This window comes from Vipera berus (genome assembly GCF_964194415.1).
Source record: "Vipera berus genome assembly, chromosome: 6".
Taxonomy (NCBI): Eukaryota; Metazoa; Chordata; class Lepidosauria; order Squamata; family Viperidae; genus Vipera; species Vipera berus.
The window spans coordinates 32,785,985-32,812,028 of NC_138208.1; the positions used below are offsets into that span (position 1 = coordinate 32,785,985).

At 36.5% G+C, this 26,044-nt stretch overlaps 1 protein-coding gene across 4 annotated transcripts in view; it reads right to left on the reverse strand.

Annotated features, from left to right (window-relative positions):
• ZNF277 (zinc finger protein 277) overlaps positions 1 to 26,044 on the reverse strand; it is a 146,428-nt gene that overhangs the window by 73,592 nt on the left and 46,792 nt on the right. For all 4 annotated transcript variants that reach the window (XM_081331106.1, XM_081331107.1, XM_081331105.1 and 1 more), the window contains one exon: positions 514 to 602. In XM_081331106.1, coding sequence (XP_081187232.1) covers positions 514 to 602 — 89 coding nt within the window. The remainder of the gene's footprint in view (positions 1 to 513; positions 603 to 26,044) is intronic.

Here is a 26,044-nt window from a genome sequence, read left to right on the forward strand (position 1 = left end):
AGGAACGGAGACCTGCCGAGGTTTGGGGAGGCGCCCAAACCTCCCCAAACGTCGGCAAGTCTCCGTTCCTCCGCGCCCTGCCTGCCTGCTTCTTTCCGCTGCGGAAAGAAGCAGGCAGGCAAGGCGCGGAGTTTGGGGAGGTGCGCGCGCACCTCCCCAAACCTCCCCAAACTTCGGCAGGTCTCGGACGGCGGTGGCTTGGGAGAGGTGCGGGCGATCCCGGAAGCACCAAAGCCTCGGCCGCGCACAAGTCCTCGGTAAGTTTTTTTGTTGACTGGAGTATAAGCCGAAGTGGAATTTTTCAGCCCAAAAAGTGGGCTGAAAAATTCGGCTTATACTCAAGTATATACGGTATTTAATATAAATCAAAGGATTCATGGAACATAAATCCTCAAATGGGTGTTTTTTCATGTAAGGTAATTAAATACAAAGTAAAAATGTGTCACGGTGATTAGTAAAAATGGGGAACTTTCATACCAGGCCTACAAAGTTTCTATTACAAAACTCACTTACCTAAAGCTGCTTTAGAGTTTGTCCTTATTATACAACAGAAGTCAGCAATAGGCTGTTCTCTTAGTCTTTTCTTCCAGTACAATAAATACCTTCAGGGAAGAAAAATAGGAAAATATTATAGACAACTCTATAATTGTCTTACTATACAATTAATTAATTCTATTAACATTTAAATAATTCCCCTTATAGTATTTGGAAACTTCATTTGTGCTAGTCTCCTTAGTTTCTAAGATGGCGACACCTGAATCGGTTGTGGCTGCATTGGGTCTCGAAGGTGAAAACTATATAAGGGATAAAGGCCACATGATCAGGAAGGTTTTAATGTGTTTGAGCAATGTGGTGGGACTAAGGTAACATACGACCAACAATCTTTGCTGGTATGGCAAGTTTTTAACTGTTTTGGAACTGTTGGTGAGATTGTTAAATCGTTTGTGCTGTTTGAAATTGTTCTGCCAGCAGCAAGATCTCACTGCTGACACAGTGATGGATTCTATTGTAATTCAGGGCTGTTTCCAAAGGAGGCAGACAAGGAGTGATCCCCGGGCTTATGGAGCAAAGAAACTGGATGAGGCTGTCAGCAGGCCCAGAGGAAGGGAGAGAGGCTTTGGAGGAGTTGGAGGCAGCAGCAGCGTGCTCCAGGGGCGAAAAGAAGAGAGGCCCCTTTAAGGAAAAGGTGGAAGAGACAGAATCAATAAAAGGAAATGTTGTTATGCAGGAATACAAGCTAATTTGAGGGCTAATCCACATGGAGCTCCATTTCCATCTGTCCTGTTTGCAATCGTTCGCTCCCTAGAGACTAAAATGGACATTCTGAAACTTGAGCTGGCCAAAAACGAGTGTACATTGGAGGTGGTGACCCTTTGAGAGCTGTATGCTATGAAATTACATTTTGATGTATGCCGATTGGTGAACATTCAAAGTGACTGTCAGAACCCACCTCAGCCCACATCCTAAGAAACTCTTGGAGACAAGATTTTCCAAGTAGGAACTTTTACTAAGAAATAGGAGATAGCAGGCATAATAGACAGGATCTAGGAATTCCCTCACAGATCAATATTTTTAAAGTGTCCCCAAGCAAACCCCACCCCACAGTTCATTCAGTCAGTTCCAGATCAGCCAAGTTCCAGGTAGTAAGCCCATCGTGGGAAAGGAGAGATAATAGGACTGCAGCAGGATCATTTCCACCCTCCTCACACTTCATTCAGAGAAACAAATCAGATCCCAGAGGGTTGCATTTCTCCCTTTCCCACCCTCTTTCCTAGTTGCCCGTAAGTTGAAAGGGAATGCCTAGCGAGAAAGCAATTGGTTATATTGTGATGGATAGCACACAGGCGGAATATACAAAGGTTGCATTTAAGGGAGAAAGTGAAAGCCATAAAGCCCCATGCCTGTTCCCTTTCCCCTTTGGGAATGGCAGAATCCAGGGGAAGATGAGATTTGGGAGAAAGTCAGAAATGAAATATAAATGGATTCTGACAGTGACAATAATAATAATAATAAACCTTTATTGTCAAAGTACAACATGTGTACATTGAGATTAGCTGAGCCTCCCCCCGTGCTCTCTCCCCCCAACACACAGTGACAACAAACCCTCCATCCTACCACACCATGTGAACCATCGGCATACATCAAAATGTACATAAATCAGAGCTGTAATTCAGCAATAAGGATAATAGAAGCAGATTAGGACAAACTAAGCATGCAACAGCTAAGTGACAAAAAATTTCCTGTTTTCAAAGGCACTAATATATATATATATATTTGTACTTTCTATACAATATCTTCAGAAGGTATATATTTTTATGTTATTCTATTTTTCATTTTTGCAGGAGCTTTTAAATTCTAATATTTAATTTAATCCTACACTTATTATAAAATTAAGAATGTATCACATCTGGAATTTTAATTCCAGCTATTTTATCCTTTGTATTAAATGAACCTTTCTCCTATCAAGTCAAATCCTTGTAGAATCTTTCCACACTAGAATATAGTTTTCTTCTAAAAAAATATTTAAATTTTTATATATTCTTAATCTTCTAAATTTGAGGAATATTCATTAGTTTTCACAAAACTAATGAATATTAGTTTAATTTATGAACATTCATTAATTTATGAACATTCAGTAATTCTGATTTCTCATAATTAACACATAATGCTGACGCCAGTGTAAAACTGAAAAGTTTTATTTATTTACTGGACTTATAGGCCACTCTGACTACAAATGATATTTTTCTTTAAAAAAAAAGTACAGTTTGTACAATATTAACTATGGCCAAGATCATATCGTCAACAAAAACATTTAGGAAGCATTCTTCATTAACTTTCATGTTTTGATATATGCATCAATGCGTAGAACTGAGACTAAATTTAACCCTTTAAAATGATAATGAAACTGAATCAAATATGTTTGTATGTATATTTTCATAAGCAGCCTCTCTCTTTCTTCCCCCTTCCCCATCTCCTTAGTAATATATTGTGAGGAAGTATTTGGAGTTTTATAAAATTATATTTAACGATCTGAAAATTGGAATAAGATGTCCTTTAGGAATAAGTCTAGACTGTTTTAAACATATTATTTTAATTGGCTACCAATTTGTATAAATTTTGAATCTGTTTAGTAAATGAATTGGTTTATAAGACTGAATAGTATAAGCAAACAGTATAAGCAAATCTGGTAAGGAGCATTTATATTACTTAATATGGGAATAAATGTAATGTGCCACTTTTCTTTTGCTGTATTTAGCTTATACAAAGATAAGTGCTATATCTAACAAATTTCAGGCATAGTTTGGTAAACAATCAGATACTTCTGTGTTATCAGTAAAGAGACCTACCACTTTATTGTTCACCTAAAGTCAATCATGTGTTAAAGAAAGTCCTGCTGTAGTGTACAGTACTCAACTTACAACAGTTCATTTAGTGACCATTCAAAGTAAAATGGCATTGAAAAATGTGATTTATGACCATTTTTCACACTTACAACCATTACAGCATCCTCATGGTCATGTGATAAAAATTCAGGTACTTTGGGCTTCCTGGTTGTGACGCTGTGGCAACACACACATGGGGAAACAGGGCTCCATTTCCCATGCCCAAATTCTGGTTGCTGGGGGTCTGAAAAGACCAAAAATCATCGCATAGAGGTAACGGGCCAAAGGGCAAACCCTTGTAAATCCAAGGAAGGCCCTGGACCAGGAAGAAAGGCCTGACCGCATCCATGCTGCCAGCCAGAAGCTGCTGACCACCGGGAGACCAACGACTATAACCAAGCAATAGCAAAGCGCTGCTCTGGGAGATATTATCTTCCTTATCTCTCTACAACTAAAAAACCTGTTCTTTTTTATTGGGAAGCATCAGACTATAACTTTGTTAACTTCGTAAAGCTTGGTTGGAAAAATACTGTAATATTTAATATTTTTTAATTTTTGTATGTTGTATTTTATTGTATTGCCCTGTACACCGCCCTGAGTCCTTCGGGAGAAGGGCGGTATAGAAATTAATTATTATTATTATTATTATTATTATTATTATTATTATTATTATTATTATTATTATTATTATTATTATTATTATTATTATTATTAAATGGCCACCTAATGACATCTAGTGGCAAAATGGAGAACTACACTTTGCCTTGCCTGCTAACTTTATCTGGATATTGTGGCTGGAGAGTCAGAACTTGGCTAGACACCCAGACATTGCTTACAGACTAAACTCTTTGATGTCCTTGAAATAGTCCTGGAGATTGTGGCTGGAAAAAGAGAATCTCTTTGGCTTGCTTTTCTCTACAGGATGGATGATAATTAAAAATACAAATTTTTTGAAGTCATCTGACTTCCTTGGATTACAAATATAGCTTGACCTGGAATCTTACAAGCTGTTTAGAGAAAGAGTGATTTTTTTTATTTCTCCTATTTGATTGGAGCTTATTGGATTACAAATTTTTTGATTTGACTTTCAACTTTGAATTTTCTTGGTGGATTATAAAGTATGATTAAAAGAGTTGAGGGCGAGGAACAAAATGAGTTTCCCTAATTTAACTAAAGCTGGCAAAAAAAGTAACCTCTGCCCCCTCTTTTGCAAGTACAGTTTATCAGAGATCAATTAATACAATGGTTCAACAAGAAAAGGCTAATAATTTCCAGAAAGAGACACAACCGACATTACAAGCAATTCAAGAGGCAATTGTCATCCATATGGCAGCTACAGTAAAAAACCATGAGGAGACAAAAACTGACCTTGAAAAAAAATGAACCAAAAAATTAATAATATGGACTCTCAATTTGAAAATTTTAAGCAGATGGTCACAAAAAATGAACAAAGGATTCAAAAAATAAAAGATAAATCAACAGCGGTCGACCAAAAATTAGAAGAATTAAAAGATGAAAATCAGAAACTGATGCAAATAAATAGAGAATTAGAAGATTCAATAGCAGTCATGGAAATGGAAAAGGCCTCTTACTTTTTAAGATTTCAAAACATAATGGAAGACAAGGAAGAAGACTTTGTAGACCTGATAAGGGAATTACTGGGTGAGGCATTAGAAATCAGAAAACAGGAAATATAAGGAGAATTGGCTCAAATGGTATATTTGAGTTTGAGTTAACTCAAACTATGTGAGAAGAAATAAAGTTTCTAGAGAAGTACATGTTAGATTTCTCAAGAGATCTATAAGAGATGAGATCCTGAGAAGAGTGAGAGATGACCCTCTGAAATATAAAGAAAAAGAAATTGTAGTTCTCAAATGGATCCCTAGGAGAATAAGAGAGTCCCAAAGACAATATCAATTCTTAACCAGAAAATTAATTGAAAAAGGAGTCAACTTTAGATGGCTGATCCCAGAAGGGATTTTAGTTTATTGGGATATGAAAAGATATAGACTGGATATTTATTTATTTATTTATTTATTTATTTTAATTGCATTTATATCCCGCCCTTCTCCGAAGACTCAGGGCGGCTTACAAGCTTAGCAGTAGCCTTCATTCTATGTATATGCCTGCTTATTAGGGCTTTCACACACACCCCAAGCGGCATTATTACAAAGTCAGCTTATTGCCTCCAACAATCTGGGTCCTCATTTTACCTACCTCGGAAGGATGGAAGGCTGAGTCAACCTTGAGCCTGGTGGGATGCGAACCTGCACTAATTGCAGGCAGCTGGTGTTACTTAAGGAGGCATTAGCCCACTGCTCCACCAAGGCTCTGTGGATATGCCACACAAAGCAATGGAATTTTATGACAACCATAAAGCGTTTATGGAAGGGGGTGGTTTTGAATCTGGTACAATGAAAGAAATAAAGAGACAGGAAGAGACAGTAACAGAAGGAGCAGCCAAGCCAAGAGAAGAAGAAACTAAAAATACATATACAAAAGGGGCAAGACCAAGAGAACAGAAACAGAGAAGATCGACTAGAAGATTAAGACCTAGATATAATTGAAAGAGATGGGAGAAGGAAAATGGGATCTTTTCAATGAATATAAACGGACTGAACTTCACCTCGAAAAGAAATTTTTTTACACTGCTACAAAAAAACTAAAGATATAATTTGCCGCCAAGAAACACATATTAAGAGACAACACTGTAAATTGTTAGAGCAACTGAAAATGGGCAAATTCCATTTTGCATTAGCACAAGAGGAATAGCTTTATATATTAAACAATGAACCCTAAACAAATTTATGCAGATGAAGAGGGAAGAATATTAATGGTGGAAATAATGATGGAACAAAAACAGATACTGATGGTAGCAATATATGCACCAAATGATAAATAAGAAGAATTTTATCAAAAATTACATTAAAAAATATTAGAATTGGAATACCAAAATTTTTGTATAATGGGAGACTTTAATGCTATAGCTGATGGAATCTTGGACTATAAAAGTATTAAAACAGGGAAGTAAGGAAGAAATATATTACCTAAAGCACGGGTCGGCAACCCACAGCTCTGGAGCTGCATGCGGCTCTTTCAGCCTTCTCCTGTGGCTCCCAGTTTGCAGAGACAGAGAGAGGCACTTGCGCTTCCCTTCTCTCTATGTGTGTGTGTGTGTAACTCATGCTATCCACCGAGAAGCCTACAAGCTTATTGGGCGGGGCTCCTGCCTTTGCTGCATCTCCATAGGAAGCAGGAAACAGGAAGCAGCAAAAAGCAGCAGCTCTCAAGGGCAGGAGAGCTAGCCCAATAAGAATGTGTGTCAGCTTGTCCAGAACATTGTGAAGCCAGCTTGCCAGGTGAGCAGAAGATCAGAGAAAGGAAGAGGGGGGGGGGAGAGAGGGAGAGAAAGACAGGAAGAGGGAGGGAGGGAGAAGCGCAAGTGCCTCTGTCTCTCTCTCTCTCTCACACACACACAAACACACTGAGTGGGGGAAGAGGACTGGCAGATCAAGGGCAGAAAGAGAGAGGAAGGGAGAGAGAGGGAGAGAGAAAAGAAGGGAGGGAGAGAGGGAGGGAGGGAGAGGGAAAGAGAGGGAGGGAGAAAGAGAGGGAAACAGAAAACATGAATATATGTGGTTGTCCTTACTGGACTTTTAGTAAAGAACGTTTAATGAAATATTTTAATGTTTTTTTTAATTAAGAGGTGAGGTATGGTGATAATTATGCTGTATTTAAAGATGGTAGATAAGCTACTAAAATTGTTTTTACCTGTTGGGATGAAGGAGAAAGGGTTTTTTTCCCCTCTTTCTCCTGTCCTTTCCCCCCCAAACACAATTTTTTTCTTTTCTATTTTTCTGTTTGTAGTTTTTATAGTTTGCACCGACTTTTTATTTCATAAATACGAGGACTCAAATAGATATTTGAGTATTTTATTTGAAAGTAACCTTTGACCCAGTGTCTTTTTTTTTTGCAGTTAAAAATGCTTTTGTTGCATGCAGGAATAAAAATTTGTTTTCTTTGTAGCAGTTCATTGATTTCATAAATGCAGTACACTAGTTTTTTTATATATAGCATAAAGGTAAAAAACAATATATGCAGGGTTATCTTCATTTTAGATGTCAAAAGGGTATTGTGGCTCCCAATGTTTTCTTTTCGGTGGGAAATGGGTCCAAATGGCTCTTTGAGTGTTTTAGTTTGTCTACCCTGACCTAAAGCCTTTTCTAAAATGGCAGAAGAAATTTGTATTCAAGACATATGATAGATTTGCTGTTAGAACGCAAAAAAACGCTTTTGGTTGGACTGTATGCTCCTAATCAACAACAAGCTGACTTTTATAGTTCATTACACAGTAAGATTACTCAGTTGGATTATAAATCTTTTATTTTTATGGGAGATTGGAACGGCGTCTTGGATGTACAACTGGACAAGTGTGGTTCTTTTAAACATGCTCCGAGCCACGCTAGATTGCCTAAATCTTTTTTTGAAATGAAGGATGATTTGGAATTGTGAGACATTTGGAGAGAAATACATCTACATGAAAAGGATTACACTTTTTTTTCTGACAGACACCAAACTTTTTCCAGGATTGATTTTATATTACTGACTAATGATTTTTTTTCTAGGATTAGGAAGATAAAGATTTGTCCAAGAACTATATCTGACCATAGTCCAGTCTGGCTAGAGATTAATAAGGATAATATAGGCGCTCTTGGCGCTTAAATGAGAACTTGTTTAGAAATCAGAGTAACGTGGAAGAATGTAAAAAACAGATGAAGGACTTTTTTGAAATTAATATGAACAAGGATACTTCTATGGACATGGTTTGGGACGCTAGTAAAGCTTATATGAGAGGGGTGTTAATATATATGAACAATAAATACAGACGTAACTTGGAAGTTAGGAGGAAAGAATTGGAGAATGAAATTAGGGAAAAAGAAAAGGCCCTAATTTTGAAACCATCGGATGTGAAGATCAAAGAGGTTATTAATTTAAGAGGACAATTTGATAAGTTGATGGCTGATCAGGTGGCAATTAACTTACGGTTTGCTAGGCATAACACTTTTTGCAATGCCAATAAACCAGGTAGATGGTTAGCCTACAGGTTAAGGAAAAAGCAAAGGGCTTCTAACATAGATAAAATAGAATATAAAGGTAAGGTTGTGTATCAACAGGACCTTATTAAGGAAGCCTTTGTGGACTTTTATTCCAAACTATATGCTAAAGATAAGATCAATGAAGTAGATATTGACGTATATTTGAAGAATGCCAACATCCCGGTTCTTACACAAGAACAAAAGGAAGAGATTAATCAATTGATAACAGAAGAAGAAATTCTTTTAGCAATTAAGCAATTGAAGGTGGATAAAGCGCCAGGCACGGATGGACTGACTGCGGTGTATTACAAAAATCTACAATCGGAGGTGATAAAGCCATTAAGGGAATTGTTTCAGACAATTCAAAGGGGAGGAAGGGTGCCTCCGTCTTGGAGAACTGCTTTTATTTCCCTGATTCCGAAGGAAGATCAGGATGTTACTCAAGTAAGAAATTACAGACCAATATCACTTTTGAATACGGACTACAAGATATTTGCTAAGGTTTTAGCTAACAGATTGATGAGGGTTTTGCAACAGATGATTCATGGGGACCAAACTGGGTTCATTAGTGGTAGACAAATGAAAAATAATGTGAGGCATATAGTAGACTTGGTGGAATTTTTGGAAAGGAACAACCAGATCCCTGCAGCGTTGATCTTTTTAGATGCTGAAAAAGCTTTTGATCAACTGGATTGGCAATTTTTGATGAAAGTTTTAGATAAAATGAATTTTGGGGATAAATTTTTACAACCAATTAGGGCATTATATCAAAAACAAACTGCCCGAATATTAGTAAATAATAGTTTGACTGAAGTATGCAATATTGAAAAGGGCACAAGACAAGGGTGTCCGTTATCACCTTTATTATTTGTTTTAACATTGGAGATATTATTGATTAAAATACGGAATTCGGAAAAAATTAAGGGTATTCAAATTAGAGATCAGGATTATAGACTGAGGGCGTTTGCAGACGGTCTGGTTGTTACGGTGACCCAGCCAGAAAATTCTGTTGTGGACCTGATGGAGATAATAATGCAATATGGGAAGGTTTCTGGATTTAAGGTTAATGTACAAAAAACTAAAATATTAGCCAAAAATATGACAGTATCGCAAAAGGCCCTTTTAGAAGGGTTAACTGGATTTGAGATTGTTAAAAGGGTTAAATACTTGGGGGTGTATTTGTCACCCTCAAATGCAAAGTTATATAAAAATAATTATGAAAAGCTATGGGGTAAAATTCAAAAAGAATTGGAGAGTTGGGAAAAATTCCAATTGTCTTTACTGGGAAGAATTGCAGCAGTGAAAATGAATGTTTTGCCTAAATTTCTATTTTTATTTCAAATGATACCTATTCTTAAAAAAGATTCAAATTTGGAGGAATGGCAACGGGGTATCAATAAATTTGTATGGGCAGGGAAAAGGCCACGAGTTAAACTTAAGATTATGCAGGATACGCGTGAAAGAGGTGGTCTTAAAATGCCCAACTTTAAATTATATTATGAAGCTGCTGCGTTGTCAGCGATAAGTGATTGGATTAATTTGACACAAGGGAGATTATTAAATCTTGAGGGCTACGACTTGTTATTTGGCTGGCATGCATATTTATTGTATGATAAGAAGGTAGATAATGTGTTTAAAGTGCATATTTTAAGACAGGCATTGCTGAGAGTTTGGAAAAAGTATAGACATAAGCTCAACTACAAGATACCTTTGTGGGCAATTCCGAAACATGCAATAGAAAACATAAATGTTGGCTTCAAACATGATGTGACTACGTACAAGGAGATCTTAAGTTTGGAGAGGAACGTATGGTGTTTGAAGCCGTATAATCTTTTACGAGATGAGAAGATTGTTCAAACTTGGTTTCAATATGGTCAATTACGGGCCAGGTGGAAAGAAGACCAGAAAATTGGTTTCTCAATGACTGATGAAAATTTGGTAAAGCAAATTAGAAATCAGGGTCCAGCACATATCAAACGGATATATCTTGCATTGATAGAAATTGACTCAGAAACAGAACTTGTTAAAGATTGTATGATAAAGTGGGCTCAGAATATTCAAGAAGTTATCACAATGGACACTTGGGAAAAGATCTGGGTGAGGAACGTAAAATTTACACAAGCTCAAAACTTAAGAGAGAACTTTTACAAAATGTTTTATAGGTGGCATTTAGATCCTAAAAAGCTTGCAAGTATGTATCCGAACTACCAACCTAAATGTTGGAGATGTGGTGGCGAAGATGCAACGTATTTTCATATATGGTGGACCTGTAAAAAGGTTAAAGCTTTTTGGATTAAAATCTGGTGGAATATGCAGAAGATATTTAAGAAAAGGATAAAGTTTTGTCCGCAATTGTTCTTATTGGGCATAATTACAGATACTACTGTTGTAGACATCAAGTTGATGTTGAACTTAATTACAGCAGCAAGACTTTTAGTAGGTCAATATTGGAAGAAGGAGGAACTGCCGACTATAGAAGAATGGACTCTAAAAGTTTCTGACCTGGCGGAAATGGCAAAGATTTCGGCTTACTTGAAAGATCATTCGCAACGACGTTATATTATGGAGTGGAAAAAGTGGATTGATTATATTCAGAACAAATATGGGACCAAAAAGTTTCACGTAGCATTTGAATAAGTTTTTTTCTTTTTTTTATGTGATATTAGTATTGCTTGTAGTCATTTCATATGAGCTAGAGTGCGATAGACTTAATAGTTTATTGTTGTTAACATATGGTTGTTTATGATTGTTTTTTGCTTTTATACCTTGTATTTAGCTCTGGGAAGTCGGGGAGGGGGGAGGGGGGAAGGGGGGGAGGGTTAGGGAGGGTTAGGAAGGGTTGGGCGGAGGGAGGGGGGAGGGATTGTTAAAGATAAAATGTATTGTAAAACTTTTCAATAAAAAAAAAGACATATGGAGAGACTTCCGGGTGGCAAGGCTCCGTTCGATGGCGGCTGTTTCGGCCGTCAGCCCCATTGTTTTCCGTAGAGCCGCCAAAAACAGCACCGATCAGCTGTTTAGTGGCTCGGAAACCCACTCCTCGGGAGAAGAGAGGGGGTGAGCGCTTAGGTAGGGGTAGAGTTCCCCTAGATCGCCAGACTTTTGACTCTGGTGATTGAAGGGTGTGAACTCCCCCGAAGCCTGAGTTTGCTCCGGACTCCGGGACGCTTCTGCTTCAAGGCTTTGGAGCAGAGCAGGACGCTGAAACCACCCCTGCTATCAATAATTAACTGTGGATTTACTTGGAAGCAGGCAGAGCTGTGCAGGAGAGTGCTGTAAGAGCAAGTATCTGAACTTTAACTCTTATTTTGAGAGGAAAAGTTGTAAATGGTGCGGAAAGTAAAAGTGCGCAATGGAAACGGGCGCTAAGATGGCTTCTAAACCAACAAAAGTTCCTAGGAGTACTGGCGCTTCGCCAGTTCAGCATTCCTCATTACAGGCTTTAATGCCCCCTCCTGCAGTACCTGCGCCCGCTCCAGCTTTAACAATAAAGGATTTGCATGATGCTTTACAAATTCAATCACAACAAATAGCTGGACTTATTGAGGAGAAGAATACTGAAATTAGAGCAGACATTTTGGCTGCATTTCAAGGGTTTGCTATTTGTATCGAGCGTCTGGATGAGCGAGTGGAAGAGATCAGTCAGAATAATATGAGATTAGATAATAAAGTCATATGGGAAAGTTTCTGGATTTAAGATAAACACGCAAAAACCAAAATATTGTCTAAAAATATGTCTATAGGACAAAAGGTTACTTTAGAAGAGTTAACGGGATTTGAAATAGTTAAAAAGGTTACATATTTGGGTGTATACCTTGCAGCTTCAAATGTGAAATTATACAAAAATAATTATGAATTATTATGGTTAAAAATACAAAAAGAATTAGATGGTTGGAAAAAATTACAATTATCTTTATTAGGAACAATTGCAGCAGTAAAAATGAATGTTCTGCCAAAATTTTTATTTTTGTTTCAAATGATACCTATAGTTAAAAAAGATTCAAATTTGGAGGAATGGCAGAAAGGTATTAATAAATTTGTTTGGGCAGGGAAAAGACCAAGAGTTAAATTTAAGATAATGCAAGATGTATGGGAAAGAGGTGGATTAAAAATGCCCAATTTTAAATTATATTATGAAGCTGCTGCTTTATCATCAATTAGTGATTGGTTTAATTTAACACAAGGGAGATTATTGAATATTGAGGGTCATGATTTGTTATTTGGTTGGCATGCATATTTATTGTATGATAAGAAGGTGGATAATATTTTTAAGATACATGTATTAAGGTGTGCTCTGTTGTGAGTATGGAAAAAATACAGACATAAGTTAAATTATAAAATTCCAATTTGGGCAATACCTAAACATGCAATAGAAAATATAAACGTTGGATTTAAACATGATGTGACTACATATAAAGAAATTTTAAGGATGGAAGGGAATGTATGGCAATTAAAGTCATATAATATTTTAAAAGAAGAAAAGATTGTACAAACTTGGTTTCAGTATGGGCAGTTACAAGCAAGATGGAAAGAAGATCAGAAAGTTGGTATTTCGATAATTGATGGAAATTTGGTAAAACAAATTAGAGATCAAGGTCAAGCACATATAAAAAAGGATATATAATGCATTGATAGAAATTGATTCAGAAACGGAACTTGTTAAAGATTGTATGATAAAGTGGGCCCAGAATCTCCAGGAGGTTATAACAATGGATACTTGGGAAAAGATTTGGGTTAGAAATGTAAAATTTACACAGGCTCAAAACTTAAGAGAGAATTTTTATAAAATGTTTTATAGGTGGCATTTAGATCCTAAGAAATTAGCATGTATGTATCCGAACTGTAAGCCTAAATGTTGGAGGTGTGGTTGTGAGGATGCAACATACTATCATATATGGTGGACTTGTAAAAAAGTCAAAGCTTTTTGGATTAAAATTTGGTGGAATATGCAGAAAATATTTAAGAAAAGGAGAAAGTTTTCTCCATAGTTGTTTTTGTTGGGCATTATTACAGATTTTACTGTTATAGATACTAAATTGGTTTTGAATTTAATTACGGCAGCAAGACTCTTAGTAGCGCAATATTGGAAGAAGGAGGATTTGCCTACTATAGAAGAATGGACTTTGAAAGTTTCTAACTAGGCGGAAATGGCAAAGATTTCAGCTTATTTGAAAGAACAATCGCAACAGAGATATATTTTGGAATGGAGAAGATGGATTCAATATATACAGAATAAATATGGGACTAAAAAATTTCATTTAGTATCTGAATAAGTACTGGTTTTATGTGATGTAGTATTAGGTATGCTATTTATTAATAATATAGTTATGTTTAAGAGGAGTTAAAGTGCGTTAGAATTATATGTTATTTTTTTAGTTTGTTAGTATATTTTAGCTTTAGTTTGTAGTTTATACCCTGTATTCAGCTCTGGGAAGTAGGGAGGGGGAGGGGGGGTAAGGGGTAGGGGAGGGGTAGGGAGGGTGTATGTTATGGAAAAATGTATTGTAAAACTTTTCAATTAAAAAAAAGACATGGAGAGAAAAAAACCCAAATTGCAATATACATTTTATTCAAATAGACACAAATCATGGTCTAGAATTGATATGATATGGATATCCTCTGAACTTACCACTATGATACAAGAAATAGAGATAGAAATGGCTTCCAGTTCCAGATCACGGCACAGCTAGACGCTAGAGGCAATCGTTCCTTGTGTCATCTGGATTTCTTTTGCTGGGGGACCCCTGTAAAGGGGTCGAAAGTCACCCTGGAGGGGTGACGAGTGGGGGAGAGGACCTCCAGTCGATGGTGGAAGGGTGGCAGCCCTGCCATCGGCCTGGAGAAGCTCTTTGGACCGACGGAGAAAAGATCGGCCACTCCCATGGCCCATCATTTCAGCCGTTTCCTGCTGAGGCCAAACTCACCACCAAGCACTTGAAAGCTCAGTGGAGGAACTGGGTGAGACCTGCCTTCTCTTTATTCCAATTTTTTACCTTCTCCTGTTAAAAGCCTTTCCAATCTGTTTCTACCTCTTTAAATGGCGGTGTCTGAATACATTGGAAAAAAATATACAGTACCTTGAAAAAATGTAACTAACTAATTGGATCTACATCCTTTCTACTCTTTTATTTTTGATGACCCAAAAACCCCTATTTTCACGGGAACTGGCTATTTTATCTATTTGGAAATAAAAGAAAGAAAAGGAGAAAAAAGAAAAAAACCCCACACATAAATTGATAAAATTCACTCTGTCTGAAAAGGACTTTAAATACTCTGGGGACATCTTGTGGCTAAGCCTGGTACAGCAAGTGAATACTATTGCCAAATATTTTTCTTCATAATCTGAATTTGTCGTTGGCACTAGTTAAAGATAAAAGCCTGAAACAGCTGTGAGCTGAACTTAGCTTTTAAGATCTGTGGAGGTGAACATTTACTGACTTTTGTTTAAAATTAGCCTCCACTAAAGGACTATTTCCCCTTCATGGATTACTGCCTTATCGTGGCGAAGGGGCTTGCGTAATTCAATGAAGCTATGAGCTATGCCATGCAGGGCCACCCAAGACAGAAAGGTCTTAGCAGAGAGTTCTGACAAAACGTGATCTACTGGAGAAGGAAATGGCAACCCACTCCAGTATCTTTGCCATGAAAACCCTATGGACAGTACCAAAAGGCAAAACGATATGACGCTGGAAGATGAGCACCTCAGGTCGGAAGGCGTCCAATATGCTACTGGGAAAGAGTAGAGGGCTAGTACTAGTAGCGCCAGAAAGAATGAAACGACTGGGCCAAAGCCGAAAGCATGCTCAGCTGTGGATATGTCTGGTGGTGAAAGGAAAGTCCGATGCTGTAAAGATTTTTTCTCCATAGGAACCTAGAATGTAAGATCCATGAATCAAGGAAAGCTGGACATGGTCAAACAAGAGATGACAACATCGATATCTTAGGTATCAGCGAACTAAAATGGGCAGGAATGGGTGAATTTAATTCAGATGACCATCAGGTACACTACTGCAGGCAAGAATCCCTCAGAAGAAATGGAGTAGCCTTCATAGTCAATAAAAAAGTAGGAAAAGCAATACTGGGATACAATCCTCAAAATGACAGAATGATCTCAGTTCGAATCCAAGGCAAACCATTCAATATCACAGTAGTCCAAGTCTATGCCCCAACCACCAGTGCTGAAGAGGATGAAATTGACCGGTTCTATGAAGCCCTACAGCACCTTATAGAACTAACACCCAAAAATGATGTCCTTATTGTCATGGGGGATTGGAATGCTAAAGTAGGAAGCCAAAAGATAACTGGAATAACAGGCAAGTTTGGCCTTGGAGTACAAAATGAAGCAGTGCACAGGCTGATAGAATTTTGTCAAGAGAATACGATGGTCATAGCAAACACTCTTTTCCAACAACCCAAGAGACAGCTTTACACATGGACATCACCAGACGGTCAACACAGAAATCAGATTGACTATATGCTCTGCAGCCGAAAGGACTGTATGATAAAGTGGGCTCAGAATTTTCAAGAAGTCATTACAATGGATACTTGGGAAAAGATTTGGGTGAGAAATATAAAATTTACGCAAGCTCAAAATTTAAGAGAGAACTTTTATAAAATGTTTTATAGGTGGCACTTAGATCCTAAAAAATTAGCAAGTATGTATCTGAACTGTCAGACTAAATGTTGGAGGTGTGGTGGTGAAGATGCAACGTATTTTCATATATGGTAGACCTGTAAAAAGGTTAAAGCATTTTGGATTAAAATTTGGTGGAATATGCAAAAGATATTTAAGAAAAGGATAAAGTTTTGTCCGCAATTGTTTTTACTGGGCATTATTACTGACACTACTGTTGTGGACACTAAGTTGATGTTGAATTTAATTACAGCAGCAAGACCTTTAGTAGGGCAATATTGGAAGAAGGAAGAACTGCCGACTATAGAAGAATGGACTTTAAAAGTTTCCAACCTGGCGGAAATGGCAAAGATCTCAGCGTACTTGAAAGACCATTCGCAACAGAGATATATTGTGGAGTGGAAAAAATGGATTGATTATATCCAGAATAAATATGGGACTAAAAAGTTTCATTTAGCATTTGAATAAGTATTGATGTGATATTTATATTGCTTGTAGTTATTTTATAAGAGTTAAAGTGCGATAGATTTAATAGTTTATTGTTGTTTGCATATGGTAGATTATGATTGTTTGTACTTTTATACCTTGTATTTAGCTCTGGGAAGTCGGGGAGGGGGGAGGGGGAGGGAGGGAGGTGTTGGGGAGGGTTGGGAAGAGGGGAGGGGGTTGGGAGGGGTTTTGTTTTGTTTTGTTAAAAATAAAATGTACTGTAAAACTTTTTAATAAAAAAAGAAAAAGTAGGAAAAACAATACTAGGATACAATCCTCAAAATGACAGAATGATCTCAGTTCGAATCCAAGGCAAACCATTCAATATCACAGTAGTCCAAGTCTATGCCCCAACCACCAGTGCTGAAGAGGATGAAATTGACCGGTTCTATGAGCCCTACAGCACCTTATAGAACTAACACCCAAAAATGATGTCCTTATTGTCATGGGGGATTGGAATGCTAAAGTAGGAAGCCAAAAGATAACTGGAATAACAGGCAAGTTTGGCCTTGGAGTACAAAATGAAGCAGGGCACAGGCTGATAGAATTTTGTCAAGAGAATACGATCGTCATAGCAAACACTCTTTTCCAACAACCCAAGAGACAGCTTTACACATGGACATCACCAGACGGTCAACACAGAATTCAGATTGACTATATGCTCCGCAGCCAAAGATGGAGAAGCTCTATACAGTCAGTAAAAACAAGACCAGGAGCTGACTGTGGCTTAGACCATGAGCTTCTTGTTGCAAAGTTTAGGCTTAAATTAAAGAAAGTAGGGAAAAGCGCTAGGCCAGTCAGGTATGAATTAAATCATATCCCTGTTCAATATACAGTAGAGGTGACAAATAGATTTAAGGAATTAGATCTGATAGACAGAGTGCCTGAAGAACTATGGACAGAGGTTCGCAACATTGTACAACAGGTAGCAACCAAAACCATCCCAAAGAAAAAGAAATGCAAGAAAGCAAAATGGCTGTCTGAGGAAGCTTTGCAAATAGCTGAGGAAAGGAGGGAAGCGAAAGGCAAGGGAAAAAAAGAAAGATATGCCCAATTAAATGCAGAATTCCAAAGAATAGCTAGAAGAGATAAGAATGCCTTCTTAAATGAACAATGCAAAGAAATAGAAGAAAACAATAGAATACGGAGGACCAGAGATCTTTTCAAGAAAATTGGAGAGATGAAAGGAACGTCTCATGCAAAAATGGGCATGATAAAGGACCAAAATGGCAGGGACCTAACAGAGGCAGAAGAGATTAAGAAGAGGTGGCAAAATTACACAGAAGAACTATACAAGAATGAGCTTAACGTCCCTGATAATCACAATGAGGTGGTCACTGACCTCGAGCCAGACATCCTAGAATGTGAAGTGAAGTGGGCCTTAGAAAAGCTGAGCAACAACAAAGCTAGTGGAGGTGACAGTATTCCAGCTGAGCTATTCAAAATCTTAAAAGACGATGCAGTAAAAGTGCTACACTCAATTTGCCAGCAAATTTGGAAAACTCAACAGTGGCCACAGGATTGGAAAAGATCAGTTTACATTCCAATTCCAAAGAAAGGCAGTGCCAAAGAATGTTCAAACTATCGCACCATTGCACTCATTTCTCATGCTAGTAAAGTTATGCTTAAAATTCTACAAGCTAGACTCCAGCAGTATGTGGATCGAGAACTACCAGAAGTACAGGCAGGATTTCGAAGAGGCAGAGGAACTAGAGATCAAATTGCTAACATATGCTGGATCATGGAGAAAGCTAGAGAGTTCCAGAAAAACATCTACTTCTGCTTCATTGACTATGCTAAAGCCTTTGATTGTGTGGATCATAACAAACTGTGGCAAGTCCTTAAAGAGATGGGCATACCAGACCATCTTATTTGTCTCTTGAGAAACCTATATGCGGGCCAAGAAGTAACAGTGAGAACTGGACACAGAACCACTGATTGGTTCAAAATTGGGAAAGGAGTCCGGCAAGGCTGTATACTGTCGCCTTGCCTATTTAACTTATATGCAGAGCACATCATGAGAAAGGCAGGGCTAGATGAATCAAAAGTTGGAATTAAGATTGCCGGAAGAAACATCAACAACCTAAGATATGCAGATGATACCACTCTAATGGCAGAAAGTGAAGAGAAACTAAAGAGCCTCTTGTTGCGGGTGAAGAAGGAGAGTGCAAAAGTTGGGTTGAAACTAAACATTAAGAAAACCAAGATCATGGCATCTGGCCCTCTCAATTCCTGGTAAATAGATGGGGAAGAAATGGAGGTAGTGACAGATTTTATTTTCCTGGGCTCCAAGATCACTGCAGATGGGGACTGTTGCCAAGAATTTAAAAGACGCTTGCTCCTTGGGAGGAAAGCCATGGCAAATGTAGACAGCACACTAAAAAGCAGAGACATCACCCTGTCAACAAAAGTGTGTATAGTCAAGGCTATGGTCTTCCCAGTTGCAATGTATGGCAGTGGAAGCTGGACCATAAGAAAGGCTGAGCGCCAAAGAATTGAAGCCTTTGAACTATGGTGCTGGAGAAGACTCCTGCGAGTCCCTTGGACTGCAAGGCGATCAAACCGGTCAGTCCTAGAGGAGATCAACCCTGACTGCTCTTTAGAAGGCCAGATCCTGAAGCTAAAACTCAAATACTTTGGCCACCTAATGAGAAGGAAGGACTCACTGGAGAAGAGCCTAATGCTGGGAAAGATTGAGGGCAATAGAAGAAGGGGATGACAGAGAATGAGGTGGCTGGATGGAGTCACTGAAGCAGTAGGCATGAGCTTAAATGGACTCCAGAACATGGTAGAGGACAGGAAGGCCTGGAGGAACATTGTCCATAGGGTCACGATGGGTCGGACACGACTTCGCAACTAACAACAACAACAAAAAAAGGACTATTTATAACTATTCTAAAAATGGAGGGAGACCAGCAACAAACTTCACTTGATTATAAACTTATACTTGAAACAATCTACAAAACTACTGATATTTATCTCCAGACTGAAAAATCTTAGCTTCAATCCACAAACTGAAACCCAGACTCCAATTAAAGAACTTATAATTAAAAAAATGACAAAATTGGAACAAACCACTATTGAGACAGAGGAATATAAGGAACAACAAGACATTGAAAAACCTAGTATCCAAAGCTTGACTTCATTCAAAGAACCTACAATTTTAAAAGTACAAGGAACTATCACTAAGACAGAGAAATCTAAGTAACAACAACAAAGCATGAGAAAACCTAATACTCAAATTTTGATCTCATCTAAAGAGCCCATAACTCCAGAAGTATATCAAGTGCAAGGCAGTAATATTAAAATAGAGAACGCGAAAGATCAACAAAGATAGTCTATTGAAAGCCTGGATAGCCAAGCATTAACTGCAAATTTGGATAAGACTCTCTACCTTAAGCAGATGAATCTAGAGGAAAGTAGAGTCCAGACCGAATTGAATACAAAGACATTAGAGCAAATACAGAGATCTGAATCAACAGGACAACAACTTAATGACTATAAATGGTTTAGCTTTGTGGATTATTGATGGTCAGATGGTGTCCCTTGATTCAAATAATACATGCTGAAGCCAAGGGAGAGCTATCTGGCAACCTAAGGGCCTTGGTCTGGAAACCTGATTGGCAGAAAAAGCTAGAGTTAGATTTGAAAAATGAGCTATTAGAGACCTATTAAGGGCCACTCTTTTAGTAATTTGTGATTAAGATCTGAAATAGAAAATGTTTATGAGATAAAATTAGAATGCGCTTATATATTTATTAGGGTTATCTTAGATATCGTAGTTTGTATACTGAAATAACGGAAATTTGGTTTATGGATCCTATGTCTGATGTTAAAAGGTGTCTGAATACTTTAAGAACTAAGAATTAGCCAAAAATTAAAACAGAGTCTGATAATGTGGCAAGTAGATGTAGATTGACAAATATAGCTTTTTCTATCTATAATATATGAGGTATCAGGATGTGAAATAAATGTCTATTAGGTAAAGATTAGTTATTCAGCTATTCTGTGTATGTTAGATGTTACAATTTTTGGTGTAGTGAAATATGGGAAATTTGGGCAGTGAATATTATTTTGGATGTCAAAGGCTAAACTTGAATACTACAACTCAAATCAAAATTAGGTAACATTTAGTAACAGGACATGGATACGTCTAACTAAAACTGGATTGACAAACTTTTTAACTCTTATAAATATTCTTAGAAATCTATTAGTTTAAATATGTTGTATTAAATATTAAGGGAAATAGAGAAGGATGTTCTGATAATGTAACCTGAACTCTGTTATTGAATTTTTGATTACCCAGTCACCAGGATGCTTTCTAAATATATAATTGTTAAACTGGAAAATCAATAAAACTTGTTTTTTTAAAAAAGAAATAGAGATAGAAACTAATATTTTGGCAGATCATAATCCAAAAAAGATGATTTGGAGAAGAACCAAGAAAAAATTAAGATGGTCCTTGAACAAATCTATATTGAAAGAAAAAGAATTTATACAATTAGCAACAAAGGAATGGACTTTTTTTCAAAATTAACAAGAAAGAAAAGACATCACTTCAAAATGTGTGGGATACAGCTAAAGCATATTTTATAAGCTTGGCTATATCCTATACTGCTAAAAAGAATAAAGAAAGAAAACAACAGATAAAGCTGAAGGAAGAATTTAAGAAATTAGAATCAGAATTACAAATAGACCCACAAAAGAAAACACTTAAAAAGCAAATGGAAATAATAAAACATCAATTAAACCTTGTAGAGGCGGAAACAGTGGCTCAATAAATTGAAAGGGCTAAACAGAACTTCTTTGAAAATGCTAACAAACCGGGGAGATGGTTAGCACATAAATTGAAAAAAGAAAAAGAGAAAAAACTGATAAACAAGTTGCAAGATTCAAAAGGTGAATTACAGTTTTATAATAATACAATAAAAAAATCATTAAAGATTACTACGAGACACATTATGATACATAGGAAACTTCAAAAGAAAAAATGCAGCAGTACTTTAAAAAAGCAGATCTACCAAAAATTCACAGAATATTCAAAACATATTAAATGGAAAAATATTAATGATGGAGATAACAGAGGCCATAAAAAGGCAAAAAAAAATGATAAGACCCCGGGCCCAGATTGACTACCTGCAAAACTTTACAAATCCTTGCAAGATATATTAGAAGGAACTGTGTAAAGCAATACTTTTGGAGGCTAAAATACCAAATACATGAACAGAAGCTAATATTACATTGATACCTAAAGAAGATTCTGACTTGTTGCAAATAAAAAATTACAAACCAATATCGCTATGAAATGTAGATTATAAAATTTTTGCCTCAATAATAGTAGAAAGATTAAAGAAATTTTTGTTTGAATTTATACATACAGACCAAAATGTTTTTTTACCTAAAAGACAAATAAAAAATAACTTAAGAATGATTCTAGATGTTTTGGAAGTACTATGAAATTCACCCATGCAAATAGATGGCATTAATATTTCTAGATGGCATTAATATTTTTAGATGCACAGAAGGAGTTTGATAATGTAAATTGGCAATTTATGTTCCAGCAACTAGAAGAAATGGACTTTGGAGAAAATTTTCTAAACACAATCAAAACAATTTATAATAAACAAACAGCTAAAATAATTGTAAATGGAGATTACAATTTTAAAATTAAAAAAGGCACAAGACAGGGATGTCTATTATCCCCATTACTATTTATACTAATACTGGAAATATTAAATAGAAACATCAGGAAAGATATAAAAATTAAAGGACTGGAGATAAAAGATGAAAAATATAAACTACAAGCATTTGCAGAAGACTTGGAATTTATATTAGAAGAACCACTTGAAACTAGCGTCAAGCTTATGGAGAAAATAGAAAAATTTGGAAAAATGGCAGGGTTGAAAATAAATAGAGAAAAGACGAAAGTGTTAACTAAAAATCTTACAGAAAAACAAAAAAATCAACTAGAAAAAAAGAAATCTCCAAATAGTTAAAAAAGTTAAATATTTGGGAATCAATCTAACAGCAAGATGTAAAACAATTAAAGAATATAACTACGTAAGATTACTTTAACAAATAAAACTAGATTTGGAAAAGTGGAAAAATCCACAACTTTTGATGCTGGGGAGAATAGCATCAGTGAAAATGAATATCTTACCAAAAATACTTTTCTTATTTCAAACAATACTTATAAGATTGGGGGAAAACTTATTTGATGAACTGAATACAATAATACTGAAATTTATCTGGCAAGGGAAAAAAGCTAGAATCAGACTGAAAATGTTACAAGAAGCGAAAGAAAATGGAGGACTTGGACTGCTGGACTGGATGTTATATTACCAAGCAACATCATGGATAAAAGAGTAGATCATGCTTAGAGACAAAAGACTATTATGCCTATAGGGGCATGACCTACAACTGGGATGGCATGCCTTTCTGTGGTATGGGAAGAATAAAATACATAGTTATTTTCAAAATCATTATATAAGAAATGCACTTTTTTTAGAATGGGAGAAAATAAAAGCCAAAATTTATATTTAAATATCTGGATGGCTTTCAACAATGGAAGCATTTCCTTACCCAAACCTGATTAATTATGAGAAAGTTGTGACCTATAAAGATATTTTGGACAATGAAGGGAAATTGAAGTATAGACAAGACGTAGAAAAGCAGGGTATTGATTTATCATGGTGGCCATACTTGCAATTTCAAATGAGATATGAAAAAGATGTTAAAACAACTGGATTTTACAAAGAACAGACAGACAGAATGTGATCAGATATTGCTGAAAATAGATGAAAAACTGATTTAAAAACTTTACAAATATTTGCTAAGCTTAAAGATAGAAGAGGAACAAGTAAAAGAAAATGATAATATGGGCAAAGAACTTTGGATATAACATAGAATTAGAAAAGTGGCAAAACTTATGGGAAAGAAACTTTAAAATAACAAAAATGGCAACATATAAAGAAAACATATAAAGGAGCCTTGGTGGAGCAGTGGGCTAATGCCTCCTTAAGTAACACCAGCTGCCTGCAATTAGTGCAGGTTCGCATCCCACCAGGCTCAAGGTTGACTCAGCCTTCCATCCTTCCGAGGTAGGTAAAATGAGGACCCAGATTGTTGGGGGCAATTAAGCTGACTTTGTAATAATGCCACTTGGGGGTGTGTGTGAAAGCCCTAATAAGCAGGCATATACATAGAATGAAGGCTACTGCTAAGCTTGTAGGCCGCCCTGAGTCTTCGGAGAAGGGCGGGATATAAATGGAATTTTAAAAAAAAACTTACACAAAATGTTTTATAGATGGCATTTAACACCGGTGAGATTAGCAAAAATGTTTTAAAATATGTCTAATAAGTGTTGGAAATTCAAACAAAAACCAGGTACTTACTGTCATATCTGGTGGACATGCCCTAAAGCTAAAAGATTTTGGACAAGAGTACACATATGGTTTGCGAAAATGACTAAAAACATAGAGACTTTAAGCCAGAATTGTTTTTGTTAGGCATAATAATAGGAAACTATGAGAAAGAATGTATATATTTAATTTTACATGTATTAATTGCAGCAAGAATAGTAATTGCTCAATATTGGAAAAATGAAAATCTACCAATGGAGGAAGAGTTAAGAAAATCTTAGATAGTGCTGAAATGGACAGATTGACATTGAAGATAAAAGAGAAAGAAGATTCAGTATACTTTAGAACCGTCAGGGCCCACTTCAAAACCTCATCCCAAGAAAGTAGAACTCGTGGAAGCAGTTTCTTCCAAAAGGATCTTTTATTAGGAGAAGTTGATAGACAGGATCTGAGGATTTCCCGCTCAGATCAATAGGTTAAAGTGTCCCAAGCAATACCCCACCCCTTAGTTCATCCGGTCAGTTCAAACAGGCCAATCCCCAGGTGTTAAGTTCCTTGTGGGAAAAGGGAGATAACATCAGGCCGTCTCTGCTGCAGCAGCAATGTTTTGGCGGCTTTTCGCACTTTCTCATGGGAGTGCGGAGATAAACCAGTTGCTGGAGGTTGCATTCCTTTCATCTCCCCCCTTTACTAGCTGACAATAAGGGAAGAGAAAGTTCACAGAAGAAATATGCAGGAAAGCGGAGTGTTACATTGTAGCGATAGAGGAAGTCAAGGCAATAACCCACAAGTGCTCCCCCCAGGACTATGGCAAAATCCAAGAAGAGAAGAGAGTGAGAATCAGTTCAAGATGAGAGAGGGGAGAAAAGGATTAGGTTAGGAGGGGGGAAGGGGAACCCTGTAGATATGGGTTCTGACAAGAACATGGGACAACTTTTTATCAATAGCTAGAAAAACAAGTTAGAGAGAAAGGAACATATGTATTATGTAACATTAAATATGTATTAGTAAGAAGAAGTGTACTGGGTGAAGTGAAGATGTAATAAATATATTATTAACTAACATATTATGAAAATATAGAAAATAATTATTACTGATTGTTTTTAAACACATTAATCCAGACAATATGCTGTTTGCTAAATACTAAAGAATGTTATTTTATAAAAAATAATAAAATATGAAAAAAAATTCAGACACTTTGCAACTGATTCATATTTGTGATTGTTGTAGTATCCTGGGGTCATATGATTAGTTTTGTAACCTTCTGACAAGCAAAGTCAATGGGGAAGCCAGATTCACTTAACAACCATATTATTATCTTAACAACAATTATGGCAATAAAGTTGTAAAATGGGGCAAAATTCACTTAGCAAATGTCTCACTTAGCCACAAAAAATTTGGGCTCAATTGTGGTCACAGGTTGAGGACTACCTGCATTTTGGTATATCCTGCTTTTTCGATGGGGAATAATTCAGTTGGTGGAATTCCTCTAATACCTCCTTTTGCCTTTCAATAAATCTTGCTAAAGAGATTCTGAGAGAATAGTGCTTGAAAAAGAGCTGTTGGTATATAGGCAGATGACTGATAATTTATTTACTAAGTTTATTTTTTAGGTTTTTTAATTAAATTATTCCTATCTGTGTTTAAGATCATCTCCAAAATACTTTCGTTTGAATATCTATCTTTTAACAGGAAGAAATTTAAATATAAAATGGCAGAAAGTCAGAAATAAATCAGAACCAAACAAGTTTCATACCACTATGTAGAGTTGTTGGTAACTCATAGAATAATTTTGAAGTTCTGTTTCTCTTCTGGGTCTTTAGTTCTAAGTTTAAGCTGACAAAGAAGGAAATTTTATGTTAAAAATTCTAGGATGAAGTCTACATTTGTACAATGATCTGATCTCTACTTTTTCATAACTGGCACTATTCGGCACACATATTCACTACCACGGATAATATTAGTCCTGTATCCATAGTTACCAGTATGGACTTTCACATCCACAATCCTAAAACTATGAAAAAATGTAAATTTGTTGTTTGCGTGTCTATTATTTATTAAGAATTATGTTATTATTTTTCT